At 32.1% G+C, this 19,733-nt stretch overlaps 1 protein-coding gene across 4 annotated transcripts in view; it reads left to right on the top strand.

The window, feature by feature from the left end:
- Positions 1–19,733, top strand: part of LOC114339639 (serine-rich adhesin for platelets) — a 1,513,912-nt gene that overhangs the window by 1,479,670 nt on the left and 14,509 nt on the right. For 3 of the 4 annotated variants that reach the window (XM_028290316.2, XM_028290307.2, XM_028290298.2), the window contains 4 exons: positions 4,271–4,435; positions 9,454–9,609; positions 10,783–10,857; positions 13,632–13,804. In XM_028290316.2, the coding sequence (XP_028146117.2) occupies positions 4,271–4,435; positions 9,454–9,609; positions 10,783–10,857; positions 13,632–13,804 (569 nt within the window). Of the gene's footprint in view, positions 1–4,270; positions 4,436–9,453; positions 9,610–10,782; positions 10,858–13,631; positions 13,840–19,733 lie in introns of all 4 variants that reach the window. The other variant, XM_028290323.2, reaches the window with a different exon arrangement.

The raw sequence follows: 19,733 nt of genomic DNA, 5'->3' as shown, positions 1-19,733 counted from the left end.
GAAACTAAATGCCTTCATGTTAATTTTACCATAAAAGTACATGCAGCTGCTGCTAAGTGCTTTGTTATAACATTAGATGTGACACTATGATGGACGGCTCACGTCAAGAAAAATGGAAGGAACGAAATATAAGATCAAGCAATGTATAGTCGGTTCGCTAAACTCAGACAAAACTGGCTAGAGATTTTAGCAAGTAATTTTGCCAATTTGGCAAAATTAGCAAAAAAATAATTACTAAATAGTTAATAATTACTAAATAGTTAAAAACAAAAAAATCTACCTACTAAAATAATAAGTTACTAGTTTACAAACAAATAGTGAGACCTGGACTAATGAATAGCTATATGAGAGTAGGCTAGACCAAGCAATATAAGCATAATACAAAGATTCCAAAACAAAATACTGACAAACATTCTAGTTACACTTTGATATGTGGCAAACAGTGACCTTTATAAGGAAGTAGTAATGGAAACTTGGGTATATTCATCAAAAATGGGACAGGAATTCACGAAGCAATGACGTCATAGGCACAAGAATATTGAGACAATCCAGCTCCTCTATATTACTGGGCAATCTAGAATAATCTCTCTCTCTCCTGTCGTTTCCCTATTACGGAAGATCGTGATTTCTTCCAATATCCCTAACAATGTTTCTTCGTTGGTTTCTATCTTCAGCTGCTCTAAAAGCTTCGCAGAATGAGTTTCCAGCTGAATGCTTTATTTGGTCAGACCATCTAGTTGGTTATCGTTATCTTGATCTTCTCCCCGGAACGTTTCCAGAAACAATTAATCTCTCCAAACTGTCGTCACCTCTGCGAACCACGTGACCAAAGAATTGCAGAATTCGTTGCAGACATATTGTAGACAGCCTTTTTTTAATATTGAGTTGGTTTTGAATGGAAACATTTATCTTATGAGCTGTCCAAGGTATGCGCAGCATCATTCTTCTCCAGCACCACATCTCAAAGGCATCAATTTTTTGGCGCTCGCATGCGCGAAGAATCCAAGTCTCTGCTCTGTATAGAAATATTGAGAATACAAGGGCATTCACCAGTCTCATCGTGAAATTTTGAGAGATAGATCTGTCTTTTCAAACTTTAGTTAGGCGACTCATCGCATATTTTGCCATACCAATACGTCTCCGAACTTCTGCTTCACAGTTACCATCGTTAGTTATACTAGACCCGAGATAGACAAAGCTGTTTACTATCTGGTGTTCCTGTAATAAGTTAGTCAGTTGAATAGTGTCGACCACCATTATTTTTGTCTTAGCTTTATTGATTTTCAGACCAACTTCATTGCTTTAGTACTCAACTCTTCGCAGAAGATCAAACAATTCTTGCTCATTTGCTGCTATAAGTGTAGTGTCATCAGAAAATCTTAAATTGGAGATTTTGCTACCAGCTACTGTTACTCCACCGGCCCATCCTTCTAAAACCATCCTCATGACATGTTCACCATAAATGTTAAATAAGTCAGATGACAACACGCATCCTTGTCTAACATCTCTCTCGGTCTTAAATTAGTTTGAGAACTTCTGATCTAGTCGTACTGCTGCTATATTAGACTGGTACAGATTTCTAATACAGAATTAGTGCATTGGTACGCCCATTTCTATTAAAATTGATCACAGATTTATCCAGCTTACACAATCAAATGCCTTTTGGTAGTCTAGAATAATGGAGAGGACAAAACAATTTTAAAAAACAAAGAGAACTTTAAGGAAGAGTTCTGGACCTCGGAGCAAAACTACACTATGTCATTTCGAGCAACTGTGATGGAGAGCACTTTAAGAGTCATAAAAATCTGATATATCCCATAAATAAATTTGATATATCCCATAATTGATCGAAAGACAATGTGACCAAATTTTAATGATAATATATTACCAATTTGTAATGTAATGATAATATAACACAAAGTCGACATAGTGTATTTTACTTCCAAGGTTCAGAGTTCTAAATTAGGATAAATTTAAATTGCTCATTGGTCATTTGTGAACAGATTTTAATTGTAATAATCATCATAGTTACAGCCATACGAATTATTCAATATTGACCATACAATATCTCATTCTAGTGAGTACAATCTTTACTCGTCGGAGTACAATCTTTAGATAAAGTCTATAATATAAATAGGTATATAAAATCCAGTCCATATACATATAAAATAATTAAAGAAGATAGATTAATACAGAAATCTGCAAACTAAAATTATTATTATTATCACATCGAAATATTTAATGTTTAACATTCTTATAGTCCAATAAATGACCGTTTTGGAGTGTAATTTCCATGGACAACTCCGAATTGCATGAAAATTTGGATTTAGGTTCTACTTACCCTCCACTTCAAAGTTGAATTTGTGCCGTTGATTGCTTTTACTTGGGGGGTGACATTTCCCCCTTTTCGGGGGGTGAAAAACGCGGGTTTAAAATAAGGCCGGGAATGGATAAATTGACTTATTTTAAGCACCTTTTGTTCTATAAAGTTTTTTACGTAAGTCAATACTTTTCGAGTTATTCGCGATTTAAAATGTTGATTTTTCGACAAAAAAACTACGTTTTCGGACCATTTTTCCCAAATAACCCAAAAATATTCTTAGCAAAAGTGTATCTCATAAAAAAATTTAAAAAATGGTATACCAGTAAAGTATATAAATTGAGAAAAAGCAAAGTTGTAGCTCATGAAAAATACGTTCTTATTTGTCTAATTCCAAATCGGATAATTCAACGCGAAATCACCGAAGAAAGAAGCGTTTTTCGGAAAAACCTTATTAGCATTGTTAAAGTATCGAAAAAAAGCATATTAATTGTTTTTTACAAGAGTTTAGAGCATCAAAAATAAACGAGTTACACTGAAAAAAAAGTTGGCCCTTTTTTTTTGTAAAACCTCACTCTATTTAGCACCCTAAATGAAATTAATCGTTTGGCTTTACCATCTATTTTAACTGTATGTGTATTCTTTATATGATCAGTAAGTTTGATTGGTTTGAAGTGCTTATTTTTAAAAACATTTGGTTTTATAGTAAAAAAAAAATTTTGAAAAATTTCATTTTTTCAAAATAATTTAAAAAGTATTACTGATAAGAAAAATCTTAAACAGTAAAAAATGTAGCTTCTACTATTATAAATATGCTAGTTCATCTTGTTTCTCAGTAAGACAAAAATTGGTTGAGATATGGCTGTTCAAAATTTGGTTACACTCGTGATTAGTGACTCATTCAAGCTTTCTCAATTATAACCCTTTCAAAAATAAACACTTTAAACCGGTTAGACTGACAGATCATATAAAAATAGATAAGTTAATTAAATTGTTTGTAAAGCGGTAGCTTAATTTCATTTGGGGAGCTAAACACGGCGGGATTTTCATGATTTCTTACAAAAAAAGAGGGCCAACTTTATTTTGAGAGTAACTCGCTTATTTTTAATGCTAAAACTTTTATATTCCCTTATACTGTTGTTACTGTTTATATTCCCTTCAGAGTTGTGACTGCATAATCTTCACTGATGATGCATAAGGATGCTGAAATAGTTGCTATATGGAGATGGTAGTCCAACTCTGAATCGAATATAAACAAAACCTGCCTTGAACCCTTTTTAAGCTAAAACTTTTGTTAAAAATTAAAACAAAGCTTTTTATAAACACTTTAAAAAAGTTCAAATGGTTTTTTCCCGAAAAGTGCTTAATTTTTCGGTGATTTCACCTTGAAATATTCGATTTGGAATTAGACGAATAAGAACGTATTTTTCATGAGCTACTTTTTCATGAGAACTTTGTTTTTATTTGATTGATAGACTTTACACTGATACACCATTTTTTGGGTTTTTTATAAGCTACACTTTTGCCAAGGATATTTTGTTTTGATAAAATATTTACTTTTTGAGTTATTTGCGAAAAACCGTCTGAAAACGTAGTTTTTTTGTCGAAAAATCAACATTTTCAATGGCAAATAACTCAAAGAATATTGACTTACGTAAAAAACTCTATAGAACAAAAGTTGCTTAAAAACCAGTCAATTTATCCATTTCCGTTCTTATCTTGAACGTATGTTTTTTCACCCCCGAGAAGGGGTGACTGTCACCCCTCAAGTAAACGCAACCAACGGCACAATTTCAACTTTGAAGTGGAGGGTAAGTAGAACCAAAATCCAAATTTTCATGCAATTCGGAGTTGCCCCTGAAAATTACACGGTATCGCCGAATTTCCCGTTCATTTACTGGGCTATTAGATATTCATAAAAAATTATTTTATAACACTTTTTATTTTTAGGACGCAATGCTGCGGCTAATGCAACCTTCACCGAACCTTCCTACAGACCATCCTCTTTTGGCGTATCAATATTGTGAAAGTGACAAATGGTCTACGACAGAAACTGACATCTTCCACAAGTCGCTGCTCAAGTACGATAAGGATTTCCGCAATATTGCTCAAGAGGTAAATTATCACTTATTTAAGTATAATCTGTGTAAAGACATTACCAGTCTCAGATGGTTTTGACAAGTAGGAGAGACATAAATTTGTTTCTTCCAAATTATTACTATTATTATTTATTCCAAAATCCGAATACTTTCAAAATATTTGTATGATCTTAATGCTACCTTCCAAAATTTCTACAAAATATGTTTTGATATCCTTTTGCCCATTTTAATAGGCAAGAGGAAAATAAACAATTGCGCCATGTTTATGATCTTCGAAAATTTTCAGAAGCACTTCTTAAAGTAAATAGACAAGTCTCAGATACAAAATTTATTAAAATAATAATAAATAATTATTTTAATCCGAGCACTTTTCTTGTTGGAACTTCTTTCTGGTACATCCTCAATCTCTGACTTTTACAATTTATAAGACAAAAAACGACGAATAAATAAAGCGCAAAAGACTCTACAATATGCAGTCACATTCCGCTTTCATTCGTCTAAAAAAAACGGTCCGACAAAAAGTTCGTAGCACTCAAAATCTGAGTAAAGATATAAGTGAAAAAGGCAGTTTCTCGTAGTCACATTCTTTACTCAGATTTTGGGTATTAGGAACCATCTTTCGGACCGTTTTTCCTAGACGAATGAAAGCAGAATGTGACTGCATATTGTAGAGTCCTTTTCGCTTTCTTTATTCGTCGTCTCTTGTCTTATAATCTATCGGAGAGGGTTTCTTGTCTTATAAAAGTCGGAGATTAAGGATGTTACCAGAAGGAAGTTCCAACAAGAAAAGTTTTCAGATTTAAATTATTATTTATTATTAGTTTAATAAATTTTGTATCTGGGACTTTTCTTTGTATCTCTTTAAAAGATTAATTGATTCCACTACGAGGTGTCGAGCGAGTCACATCGTTCTGTATTTTGTCGTGCTTTGTAAAACATAGTGCAAAAACTGTGACATTAGTGTACCTTCAACTAGAAATAGATGTATGTAAAAATCACTCATTATCATTTGAGGTTTATTTTTTGTTTAACGGTTAAAAATACAAAAGAAAAATTTAAATAAGATTGCCTTGCAATCGGTAATCTATTTTTATTTTAAAATGGATAAAAAGCTGAACTTTTACCATAATACGTAGAAGTTGACTTTGGTATAATTTCAAAATAAAAACCTAATTGCTTTTTACTACATGAGCAGTGGCGTAGCAGATACCCAAACAGTCAATATGTCTCAAACATCTAACCAAGCTTTATCCTATTAGTCCAGAGAAATAAGATTTTTCTCGTGACACATCCCCCTCCAGGCCGAAACCAAATTTTTTGAGTAGTATGGACATCTTTATTATTAACCTATATGTTTCCTGCAGCCGATTTTGATGATATACATAGTTATAAACAAATGAAGATCAAAAAACTCTAAATTTTCACTTTTTTCGTCTATTACCAAAAAGTTAAGCACTTTAAACAACTTTGAGTGTAAGAAACTCATAAATCGTATAAAAAACTTCAATATGGCGTTCGCTGAATATGTCCATCCTTATTGGTTGCTTAGAAAATTGCAAAATAAATCATAAATTTTGAGTTTATAAAAATATTCATAACTTACGTAAAAATTAACTTAGAACCTTCTTATTACACGCAATGCTGATACTTCTTGTAATTAAATTATATTTTAAATTTCAAAGCAATTGGTCAAATAGTTTAAAAGTTATTTAATTTGTTTTTCCCAAATTCATTTTTTTTGCAACACTACAAGTCAGAAAATTATGAGGCTACAATCATACTTCGGACAGTTTATGAAAGAAGAACATTTATACTATTACCATTATTAAAAATAAATGACACAAAATAATTTTAAACAGTGTAAAATTATTTTGAAAAAACATGTCGATTTTTTGCTTACTTATAACCAATTAGAATAACTTTTTAACCGTTACCTGTAGAAAAATTATTTTTTCATATTTAGAAAGACTGAATTGTTATACACATTTAGAAAGAAAAACAACTGTCCTAGGACAATTAGGGACAAAGTTAGCCCCCCCATTTATTTAATTCACATGATTTTGCAAAATAATTTTGCAATATTTATAATTATTTTTTGTAATTTTTTTTTATCTAAATTAATACTGTAAATTTCCTTCTTCCATAAACTATCGAAAGTATTACTGTAGCTTCACCATTTTCTGACTTATAGTGTTGCAAAAAAAATAAATTTGGGATAAACAAATTAAATAACTTTTAAACTATTTGACCAATTTCTTCGAAATTTAGGGTATGAATTAAGCACCATAAGTCTCAGCATTCCGTGTAATAAGAAGGTTCTAAGTTAATTTTTACATAAGTTATAAATATTTATAAAAACTCAAAATTTATGATTTATTTTGCAATTTTCTAAGCAACCAATAAGGATAGACATATTAGGCAAACGCCATATTGAAGTTTTTTCTACCGTTTATGAGTTTCTTACTCTCAAATTTGTTTAAAATGACTATTTTCTTAGTAATAGACGAAAAAAGCGAAAATTTACCGTTTTTTGATCTTCATTTGTTTATAACTATGTATATCATCAAAATCGGCTGCAGGAAATATATAGGTTATTATTATAGATGTCCATATTACTCAAAAAATTTGGTTTCGACCTGGAGGGGGTTGTGTCACCAACAGGCTATTTTTTTCCTTATTTCTCTGAACTATATGTATCAGTAGCGAAATCGATTCCACGACCAACATTTCCAACCAAAAGAAACTGTTTCTTAAATTCGCAAAGAACCCAAAGATTCTGTACAATATTGAAAGAAGGGGTATTGAGGGTAGGATGTTTTTCTATAGGCCTATTCGCGCTTTATACCCCGAACGTACCTAGAGGGAGAACGCCTGCGCATTACAAAATTGGACGTTCAATACGCAGGCTACGAAAACCTAATGCGCAGGCAAACTCCCTCTAAGTAAATTCAGGATAGGTTCAGGGCATGCAACGCGAATAGGCCTTATGTTAATAAGAAATTTTCCCTAATCTATAATTCCAAGATAAAATTATTATTACACCTACTAATGGGGTACTAATATATATCCACTCCTGTTACTCCGTGAAGGAGCATAGGGCATCCACGAAGCTTCTCCATTCTCCTCTATTTCTGGCCAGGGTTGCTATTTATGCCCAGGTTTTCTTCATACTTTTGTGGTCTTGTTCAACGGTACTCCTCCATGTTTTGGTCGGGCGTCCTCTGCTTCTTCGTCCTACTGCATTCCATTTGAGTGCCTGTTTTGTTATGTCTGCATTTTATTTCCTCAGTATGTGTCCCAGCTGGTTCCATCTTTCCCTCTTTATTGTTGTTCTGATGGGTTCTTGTTTGTTTTTTTTCCATAGTGCTACATTTGTTATGGTATTGACATCTATTTACAAAAACTTGGATTTTATTTAAATTTCCGTCAGTTATTGCCCATATTTCACTCCCATAAAATAGCACAGTTTTCACGTTACTATTAAATAGCCTTATTTTATTATTTTGGCTGATCTGTGTTGATCTCCATATATTTTCGAGGGTTCCAAAGGCTTGTTGTGCTTTTCGTATTCTCTGTTTAATATCTGCTTGAGCTCCACCTTTTGTCAATTGAAATTGTCAAATTGACGTATATTTCATACCTTCTGTCATTGAAGCAGAAAAATTATATATTGCTCCACAATATCGATATGATATGCAATTATTATATAAAGGTAAATTTAATTAATTGTATTTTGCTTGCAGTACTGCATTTTAACAACTAATTTTATTTACTACATACAATTATTTACGTTTGTATAACATAACCTGCATCTTATTTTTTCTTCTTATTATTTTTTTGGACTATGGCCTTGACAATTATCCAGTAACCAGGACTAATATAATTGGCCAATATAATTAAAAGTGCGAATAAAAGTACAGAGCGTAGAAATAGGGGTCGCTTTGCCGAACTTGCACGGTCCCAATACCTGATCTTTCCCTTCTGAAACCCGCTTGTTCTTTTCTGAGAGTTTTGTCTATTATATTGTTGATTCTTTGATAAACAATAAATGCTAATATTTTATTTAGGGAACATAACAGCGTTATTCCTCTCCAGTTGTCGCATAGCTATCCCCTTTTTTTTGGAAGCTTGACTATAATTCTATTATTCCATTCCATTATTCCATTCCCGCTGCTTTGTTGTTCCTCAGGTGCCGGATTGCTTCAGCTATTTCTTTTTTCGTTGGAATTCCCTCGTTTATCCTTATATAATTTTCATTTGTCTCTACGTCGTTACACTCTTGAAACGGGGGCTCATTTTCTTCTTCTGTCATAAGTTCGCTATAGTACTCATGCCATCTTCGTGTTTGCTCTTCAGTTGTTGTAAGCAGTTGTCCTTGTTTTCTTTTAGTGGTTTGTCACTGTTGAAGTTCTTATTTGCAAGACGTTTAGTGGTTCTATATAGCTCTCTCTGATTATTTGTTTAGGCTGCCTCTTCTGCTAAGCGCGCCATGTTCTCTGTCCATTTTCTTTTGTCATTTCTAGCGCTCTTTTTTACTTGTTTATTTGTATCTGCATACTCTTGGGTTATTCTGATTTTATCTTCAAATTTTTGTATTCTATTTAGTTCGGCTTTTAAGTCTTTCCTCTTTTGGGGTACTAATGGGGTACTAATAGTAATGGGAATACCCTGTTGCGCAGCGTCCCAAAAGTGGATTTTAAAATATTTTTGAAATTCCACATAAATAGACAGTTTGGTTATGTTTTGCTTCAAAGGTGGTGTTGCACATGGTAAGACATAAACAGTTGTCTAGAGATTGTGCATCCCTCTGATTCGAAAGGAAACATATTATACTGTCTTTTTCAATGTCGCTTGTCAACATTGTTATATCGTTAGCTTAATCAGAATATCCCGTGAGTGGCAAAAACCGAATTTTTCAGAAGACATTGTAGATTTACAAAAAATGAAGACTTATGAGTTTTTCTGGTTAAAACGGTTATAAAAAATAGGTAACAGATAAATATATTAACATTAATTTGTTTTTATACCTTTTAGATTCGTACAAAAACTGTAAAGCAATGTGTGCAATTTTATTACGTTTGGAAGAAAGTTTGTGCTGACGAATATCGAAAATTAAAACATACTCGAGAAAGAAGAAATCACTATCTTAAACATGTAGAAGTTGATTTGGATGAGAAACTTTATACAGGGGTAAATATTTATTTTTATTTATTCGTTCTTACGTATTTATAGAGTTTTTATCTTTGCAATGATTAGTTTTAAATATTTTCTATATGTATGTTGCTAAAAAGTGTATATCACTTTTTCACTAACAGTTTAGACATAAAAAGTTATTTTAACCTTCCGCAACTAACATAGGTTTTCTGAAGATTAAAGCTAACATCGGGTCTCAAAGGCCGACATAAAAAAATATATTTCCATTGACACACTTTCAAACGTTTCCATTATGTTTACTGCTTGAAGGAGTGAAATTAAACAAGAATGGTAGCTATTTTTAATTAATTAAGCCTCTGAAACATTAGCAAAATACCAAAGAAAATAAAAACAATTATATAACATCTCGTTTGTGAAAAACAAGCTCAATTTTTCCACTGCCGTTTTTTAGTACTTAGCTTCACCTTTTACTTCTGGCAATCGGGTTACTAAATTATCAGCAGTTGTTCGCACGTTGTTTAGTTAATACAAATATTTTTTCATCGAGTATGTCACGCCCAACATCGGTCTCGGTGACAAAATTTGCCTGTAATTGCATAATCACTTCACACCAAAGACTCAAACTTCAACACTAAAAACAGGCACCTGAATCAGGCAGCTACTGATGGCGGCGAAGATACATAACGAACAATTTATATATAATCGTAAAAACTCTAAGTAGACCGTCTCACTGATCGAATGTTAGTCACGGAAGGCTAAAGAAAAATGTTACACATAAGAGGGATCTATTCGTTATGCAGTTATCAGAAAGTTACAGGATAAAAGTGCTTTCACACTTAGACCAGCGAACATCTATATTATTTCAAATTTTTAAGTTCTATTTCTAAGGTAGGGTAATTGTGCGCATTACGCTAATTGGTAATTTCGCCTCTCGCTGTTCTATTATTCAATCATTCATTGAATGCGGTGTCTACTAATATACCCAGACCCTTAAAGTATATCTTCAAAAAAGTTGGAAAATAAAAAGTTTGAAGTTTTTGAAATATACTGAATTTTCCTTAGGTGCGCACCAATAGCCGACTCTCTACTATGTATCTTGTAGCTTTTTTTTGTGATTTTATACTTTATACTAAGGTTCACCGTAACGAAGTTCATATAATTTTGTTAAGTTTATCTCTAAGTATAATTAATATTGTTGTATTTATATAGATAGCAGATAGTGGCTCGCCATTGCCAATGCCAGATACAAGGAGTTTTGTATGTGAATTTCCAGATTGCTCAGCAGTAAGTACTTTGTTTTAATTATTTACCTACATAAGTAGGTTAGCGTATCTTGGGTAGACTAGGTAAACTCCAAAAATGTATAATGTAATGTGTGATAATTCTTTCTAAATGTATTAAAATAGTTTAATACTAATTGGGGACTTAATTTTACTATTAAAAATTTCTTGTGTGTTTGTCCTTGCGATTCTCTGTATCCATACTCTTAGAGTCCTTTCCTCCTTAGAGTAGCTTTATTTTTGTTTGTTTGATTAATAATTTTTTATTTTTTAATTATTTTATTTTATTTTATATTTAATATTAATTTTTAATTTTTTATTATATAAATATTTATTTAGTTATACCATTATTTTATTCCATATTTTCAACGAAAATTTTCGTTTATAAATTTGCAAAAGTGTGTGTGTTATTGCGTTGCCGCTCCTGTAATACTTAGAGCAGATGTATCGATGTATTCTTATGTGGTTTTGTCTTCTGAATCCAAATCTGAAAAGGGCATTACGATATCTATAACCGTCTTCGAGATAATCGAGCTCAAACTCTAAATGTGACGTCACAATTCGGTTATTTCCTACCACGCACTTAACGTCAGCTGAAATCTTTGATTAGGAAGTAGGCTACTTTTTTTTAATCTGAATTTGTTAAGCAAAGCAAATGTTATTATTTACATTTGAGTTTGACACTTCGTGAATGTCAAATTAAATTTTAAATAATTTTGCTATTAATAAAATATAAATGACATTTTATAGTGAATTTAATTATTATATAAAATAATGTGTGTAATAAATATATAAAAATACAATTTGAGTATATTTTGAAAGCAATAATACAACATATTATACTATATTAATAATGAATCAGTAAAATCGATTATACATATTTAAATTTGGTAAATTTAACTCCACTCGACCACACAACTCAAAATACAAGTACGTAAATACGGTTGCGTGAAGCGTGGCGCAAATCCGTGGAATTTACGAGACTCGCTCGGTCTGTAGATCCAAGTAAAGTTCATCAGTAAAAAGTATCTTTATCATGTATGTATTATTTATTTTACAATATTGGAAAATTGTTATTTAAAATGTGGTTTGGAATAAAAAAGTATGTTCTGATATATGAAATTACATCCTTCTAATGGAAAAAAATATTTGACGAATTTTCTCAAATTATGGATACCAACACCATTTTCATTTATAACTCTTGTATTTTTAATTTAACGAAGAAAAGTTATTCTTCATAAAAATCTCTTCTTGGTCTAAGATTTATGATGCAACCATCATGAATCAAATTTTATTAATTTTATACGAGGTATGTAAAAAATATGAATTTCGAGTAAAGTATCTTTATAGTTCACAACATTTAAATTAGAATGATATATTTGCACATTAAAACATAATTTTTAATTCTAAACAGCTTTTCGTAATAGTAATTTTCTATATTATGAATTTAAATACGTATATAAACAAAGTTTTCGTTATGAAAATGCTCGCATTTTCAGCTTGTTATATTAAATAATTTTAATTTTTTCATATAGGTTGAATATTTACTTGATTTCTTCTTCGTCTGATATTATATAATTCTAATTGTTTCTTTAATATTATGTCCGCTAAATTATTTAATGTATTATATAATCCTTCGTTTTGTATTATATTTTCTATATTTATGCCAACAAGGTCTCTTCTCATTCTTTGTAATTCTTGGGAATTTGTCTGGCTTTCGCAATTAAATAATATGTGTTCTGGGGTGCCCATTTCTCCACATTTACAGTATTCATGAAATGTATGAATCTTTTTTGGGTTAAAATAATGTAGTAAATTATTTAAATTTGGAATAAAATGATAGAGACATCTCGCTTTAGGGAAATTATTATTTAGAATTATATTAGAATTTATCATGACTTTTTTATTTATTTTTTTATTTATTTATTGTTTATACATATGACCTGGCCTCTAGTGACTAATCCAGGTCGTTTTTTCCTGATGGGATTACAGATATTTTTTTATATTTTTACATTTTTTACTAAACTACTTAATCTATTTTTACAATTTATTAATTAATTTGCCATAATCTATTAATTACATTTAACAAATACATTTAACAAATTTAAATAAACAATATACATTTGTTAAAATATTTTTGGTACTATCAACCCCCTTCTAAGTTATAAAGACAGTCCCTCTATTTTCAGAAGAGAGTCGGTAGTCTTTTTTTTTATTTAATGAATTATTTATTGAATTATTATTTTTATTTATTTATTTATTTTATATTGAATTATTATTATTATAACTGTAAATATCTATTTTTGAATTTATATTTTATTTTATTTATTTTAACTTTATCTTACTCAACTTCATCGATCAGGGTTGGATTATTTGTTGTCTTCTTCTATTATTATAGATTTCTTGTTGTTTTTTAGATATTATTTCTGTTAGATTGTTTAATATTGCAAAATATTCTTCATTTTGTAATATATCTTTTATTTCAATTTTTTCTAATCTTCTTCTCATTTCTCTATGTTCTTCATTTTCTATAGTATTTTCGCAATGTAACACTATATGTTCTGGTGTACCTAGTTCTCCACATTCACAATATGCATCATTTTTTAAGTTAAATCTTTACAAATATGTTGGGTACGGTCCATGTCCTGTTAAAAAGTGTACTAATCCTTGTTTTGGATTAAAATAATTTGGAATGTTTTCTAATATTGGTATAAAATTGTAAAAACGTCTAGATTTTGTTGATTTATTTATCATGACTGTATTTTTCAAACTTTTCAGAGCTTTAATTCCCGCGCCGCACTGAATGGTCACATCCGGATACATGGCGGTACTGCAAGAAACTCGCCAACGCCGTCGTCTACTACGACGGAAAGGCGGTCGGTATCGGTCAGTTCCTCCAGCGTCTGTCCGCCAGACTCAACCGAAGAGTACCCCTGCAAAATATGCGGGAAGTAAGTGTACAACATTCGTCATAAAACAACCGAAGGTAAATGATCGGTGTGTTGCGTCCCCTGCTTACGTGCTAATACTATTCGTTATTTACTCCTAAAATACACAACATCCAGTGTGCGGAACAAGGTATTTTTTTTTGTTTATGTGAAAGATTTGTTTGTAATATAAGACAACAGATAAGTGCAAAAATACAGTATAGCCCAAAATAAACAGTACTCAACTTGTAATTATTTTATTGTTTTAAGAAATACATATTGTAAAGATCAATTCAGGTAATTATCTCAGGTTTTAGGGTTGATTATAAGAAAATCACGATAATCGAAACAAATGGTGTATTTTCGTCTATACGTTATAAAATGTCGATGCTAACTAAACTCAAAACAGAAAACTAAAAAAAGGTCTTTGTATCTTTCTTAGGTAAATACATCTGTTTCAACGGTGCACTGGGCCAGTTCCCGGAAAGCCATATGCCCTCTGGGTCCTTACCGACGCATTTCTTACATAGACGGCGTAGGAGTGGTCGATTTGTTACAACATATTATTTTCTAAAAAGGGATAGTTCCCTGGGTTGGCTGTATACCATATAGTTAACAACTCTAACATCGAAGTAAAAAAACTTCAAATCAAAACGAAACCGTAGATTTTCTTATTTAAAAAAAACTTCTGTTTGGTTCTGGGGCTAGTGAGCAACTATATGAGTTCACTGATGATGGACTGATACGTCCAAAAACGTTTGTTCTGAGCACATTTTATACAATCCATTGTGATTTTTTTATATTGTACCTATTACATAAAAGTTGTTTTACTTCGATGTTGGAGTTTTTTACATTTTCTTTTTAAGATTTTTTTCGGTAATACATATTATTTATTACCTGTTCTAAAGGTGCTCCTCCTCGCTCAAGACAGACTTCATACGGATGTTCAAAATTTCTCTTCATATTATAAGGGTTGTCTCAGGTCCGCGAAGCTCTAACGGCATCCTTTAATGATTCATCGATGGTTTGTGTTGTAGTTTGTAATGACCGCTTAAAAACGGCAGTTTTAGCCATGCCCCAAATGTGCCTATCCGTCTGGAGATTTGAGTTCTGGAGAATGTGAAGGATATGAGAAGTCAGTAAATCGTGAAATGAATCTGCTTGGAAAAGTCCCTGAAGAAATTGACGACCTGCTACAGCAGTATGGCAAGTTTCCCCGTCCTGCTGGAAAAATTGCAATGTTTCAGTTTCAGTATTGCTTGTTTCGGGTTATACTGTAGAATATTTATTTGTTTGACTTTGAGACAATACTGTTTCCAAATATCTTTTTCAGCAGGTGCATTACCCAAATCGTAAAGTACGCCTTAGTTATATTAGACGCACGTCCTTTATAATATCATCAAATGTTCGATAGAAACTGTTTTACTTAAACCTATTTAAAACTTTAACAAATAATTAATAGGATGAAATAAACTATTTTCCACTAAAGTCATCTCAGGAAAATATCTGAAAATTACACTGAAACCATTACCACTACCAATCTTAAAGAATGGTCAACCATAAGTTATTATCATTATTTTAAGTTTATATCTTGGGTCTTTCGAATATAAAATCCCTTTATTGATATGTTCTACCCAAGCATCTTTCTAGTTTTCCTTCTTTGATTTTTCGCTCCCATCTTTTTTAAAGTCCCAAGTTTGAACATGACCAAACTATCTTAATAATCTTCCTCTAAGAATCTCGTGCCTTGTCACTGATTTCCGCGACGTGCATGCGTTTTTCCTCTTTCCTTTTAACTACATGACATTAAGATCTGAACATAACATCCTAGCTGGTCTTATGGCTACTTTGTATAATTCTGCCTTAACCTCAATAATTCCTCACGAGCTTGTCCTCATAGTTCTAGTTTTTGTTTCCCTTGAGGCTTTACTAATTAAACTACATAATCACCATGAATATTACAATGTAGTTCCGCTGTTTTTTTGATCCAACTCTAATGGAAATAAATAAGGACTAAGCACCGAGCCTTGGTGCAATCCTACTTTCACATGAAACTTATCAGTCTCTTCCACACCTGTCCTATCATCAGTTGTTACTCCCTTATACATGACTGTCACAATCTTTACATATTCACTAAAAAATTTTATTAATTGCCTACTACCGAATCTCTCGAGGGACTCTCTCATATATGAATTCGCAAGATTAATAAATGCCATATAATTTTTGTTTTTAAAAAATTTTTATTATCATACAAATAAACCATTCTTTACAGTTACTTCTTCAAGATAATTTCTTTCAAATGTTAACCGTGACTGCGGTAAAGATGGTCTATTCTGAAGTTCCAATTCTCAATGACGCGTTTCAGCAGTTCGGTTGGTATTTGACCAATTACTCGAGTTAAATTGGCCACCAATACCTCAGTCGTAGTCGGTTTCTTCATGTAGACTTTGTATTTTAGGTAGTCCCAAAGGAAAATGTCTAGAGGTAAGATGTCACAGTGTATAGGCGGGCAATTCACTTGTCCGAAGCGTGAAATAAATTGTTTACCGAGTCGTTCTCGCAGTAAAGCCATGCTTTCACGGGATGTATTGCAAGTGGCGCCACTTTGTTGGAACCAAATGTCGTCGACACCACGAGCTTTAATTTCAGGTACCAAACAGTCGGTTATCATGGCGCGATAACGATCTCCATTCACAGTAAAATTCTGACCGGCCGCTGTTTTAAAGAAATATGAACCGACGATTCCACCGGCCCACAAACCACACCAAACAGTTATATTTTTGGTATATACTAGCAACTCTTGGACCTCTTTATAGGCGTTTCCTTTATTCACGTTAAGCTAAAATGGGTTTCACCGGAAAACAATTTTTTTTAGAAAACAGCAATCTTCAAAAAGATCTTCTGCAAGCTGAAAGAGCACACCGAGTGAAACGGTGACGACTCTGAAAATCGACCGGATTCAGATCTTGCACTAATTGAATTTTTTAAGCTTTTAAACCAAGATCTTAGTGTTAATACGCCAAGTTATTGTATACGACAAACTAAGCTGTTGGGAACGGCAACGAATCGATTCTTCATTGTTTTCGCGTACACCATCCGCTACCGCAGCTATATATTCTTCAGTACGTGCTGAATGTGGTCTATTTGGTCGCGTGTTAACCAATAATGAAAACTGGATTTCAAGCTTACTGATGGTATAGCGAATTGTGCTTTCGGTAGGCCAATTATGTGCACCATAAGTTGCTCTAAGCGCACGAAATACGTTCCTCAATGAACGCTGAGGCTAAGGCTCCACGGGCGACAAATTTACGCTAGCAGTAGCCGTAAAACGAACTTAAGGTTCCGCGGAACGGAATAGGAATAGCCGAACTGAACCGACTACGCACAAGTCCTGTAGTCGGTACAATTCGGCTATTCCTATTCCGTTCCTCGGAACGTTAAGTTCGTTTTACGGCTACTGCTAGCGTAAATTTTTCGCCCGTGGAGCCTTAGCCTTCGTAATAGAGCTGCATAATTTCTAGACGCGGTGCCGAGCTAAGTCTTTCCAGGATAAAATGTTAAACAATACTGATTAAAATCGCCACATCAAGTGATACGAGTCATGCACGATCTGCCATCAAATTCCCACCAAAAAAGTAGGTACCTCTAAATGAATCACCCTTAGAGCTCTATCTTCCCGATCCATTTTGATTTCCCGGGAACCGAGAATCGGTAATTTGGATTTAAAAATACAAAGAAGAAATTGTTATTTTTTAATACTTTTTCAATGGATTTACTTAGTATAAAAATGTATAAATTTGGCGAAAGATTAAAAATTTTTTAAAAAATTCAAAAAACAATTCAAAATTTTATAGAAAATTTAAAAAATAGGAAAATTATAAATTTGTGTAATCTGAATTTTCGTTGTTTTTATTATTGAAATATGTTTTAAGAAAACATAAATTGTTCAGTGTTTGATCTTTCTGGCTGGCTCTTTTATTTGAACAGAAATTTGTTAAAGTTGAAAACGCACATTTGCTTTCTGTTGATGTAGATCTGATGGTTTTAAGTGCAGTGAATAATTTTTATTTAAATGTCTGGTCAGCTTATATGAATTGTCGTAGAGAGCTGGCTCTTGTTTAATGACCTTTTTGGATTGATAGACATGATTTTAATTCAAAATAAATATTTATATTATACTCCTGGATGCTTCAAAATGAATCAGATCCGTCGCATAAACAGTAGAGTATTTGTGCTAACCGATATGGTTCATTCTGATTTACGAAAAAATTGGAGGGTATAAAATATAATTGTAAAAGGAATATTTCAAGTGGAATAGTTGAAAATGATTATTAAGCAGACAGAGATAATTGTATCAGAATCATTTATTAGTAATTTATTAATAAGTTAATAATATCTGCGCTCATAATTTAAAATTAAATTAAAAAAATCCCTGGAAATCTGTAAGAATTCCCGGGAATCGGGATCTTCATTTTTTTACTGATTTCCCGGGAAATTTGTCCCAGGAATGAAGCTCCTGAAGATGGATTATAGGCCAATTCATGTAGCTTTATGAAGCCTGCCAGATCAATTTCATAATAAATTAACCAAAATTAAAATTACAATAATACAATAAACAAATCTTTCACATATTTATCTTTTCCCTGTGACTTACTGGGAAAATCTGTTTTTTGTTTCGTTTCTTTTTTAATGTGTATTTTGTTGTCAAGCATGCGACTTATCTTTATTTAGTGCAATACTTCTTTCAGCTACTGGAGTTTTGGTGTTTGGCTTTCTATGTTCAACAAAGTTGTAAAATGTCCTAATTAGAGTATTATTATACTATAACAAAAGATTGACCAATGTGGACAGATACTTTTTTGTTATATTTATAGAAAACTAACTTATTGAGTATTTAAATAATTAATTAATACATTAGAATTTATAACTAGCCGAGGAAATGAAACTGAAAAAATGGCAAAGCCTCGCAATTTTTTCGTCCAGAATCAATTTGTAGAAAAATTTGGGATGATTAGGCTCATTTCACCCTCTAGCTCATTTTCTGTAGTAAGCCGTTGTACGCTTTTGGGTTTTTAAGGGTGAAAACTACCCCTAAAAACTACTTCTAAAAAATTATAAAACCTTTTAACTTTAATATTGTCAACATTTTGCTCTTTTTAGTTACATAATGATTATTTTATGCTTTAAGATACATTATCATAATATTTCAACCCTTAAAACCACCCTGGTTGGAGCTATATATAAAACGTTACTTATCCTAAAAGAATAATTTCGGCTTGCATCGATTTACATAAAAATTTGGGATTAGGATCATCTCACCCTGTACTTCACATTCTATAACATGCTCAAGGGCATCGATTAGTTTTAGGGATGTACTTTGTATACTAACCCTTATTGTCAAAAATTATATAAAAACATTGTAAACTTTAATATGGGTAAAATTTGGTTTTGATTGGCTAAAAATAATGATTTTTTATGCTTTAGGATATATTATAATATTTCCATATATAAGGGTCGGCGTAGCGCAGGTGGTAGTGTGCTTGTCTCGTATGCCGGTGGTCCGGAGTTCAAATCCTACCGCCGGCAAGAACAACTAGACATTTTTAAAATGTCTATAGGCCCCAGGTCGACTCAGCCTGAATAAAATGAGTACCTTGGGTAAAACCAGGGGTAATAATAGGCGGTTGAAGCGTAGCACTGGCACTCTTACCTTCCTTGTATACCGTAGGCCCTAGATATAGCAGACTACCCTGCTATACTCCCAAAGCCGCGTGCGGTATAAAACGGGAGACTATTATTATTATTATATATTATAATATTTCAACCCTTAAAAACCACCCTTAAGAACATTACAATTTTTATAAGTAGATAATTTAATAGATTTATACAGAAAAAAAAGTAGAATTAAAAAATTATAAAAACATTTATTTACACAAAAATACGAATTTACAAA

Source organism: Diabrotica virgifera, chromosome 4 (genome assembly GCF_917563875.1).
Source record: "Diabrotica virgifera virgifera chromosome 4, PGI_DIABVI_V3a".
NCBI lineage: Eukaryota > Metazoa > Arthropoda > Insecta > Coleoptera > Chrysomelidae > Diabrotica > Diabrotica virgifera.
This window is presented reverse-complemented; position numbering and strand designations above follow the sequence as displayed.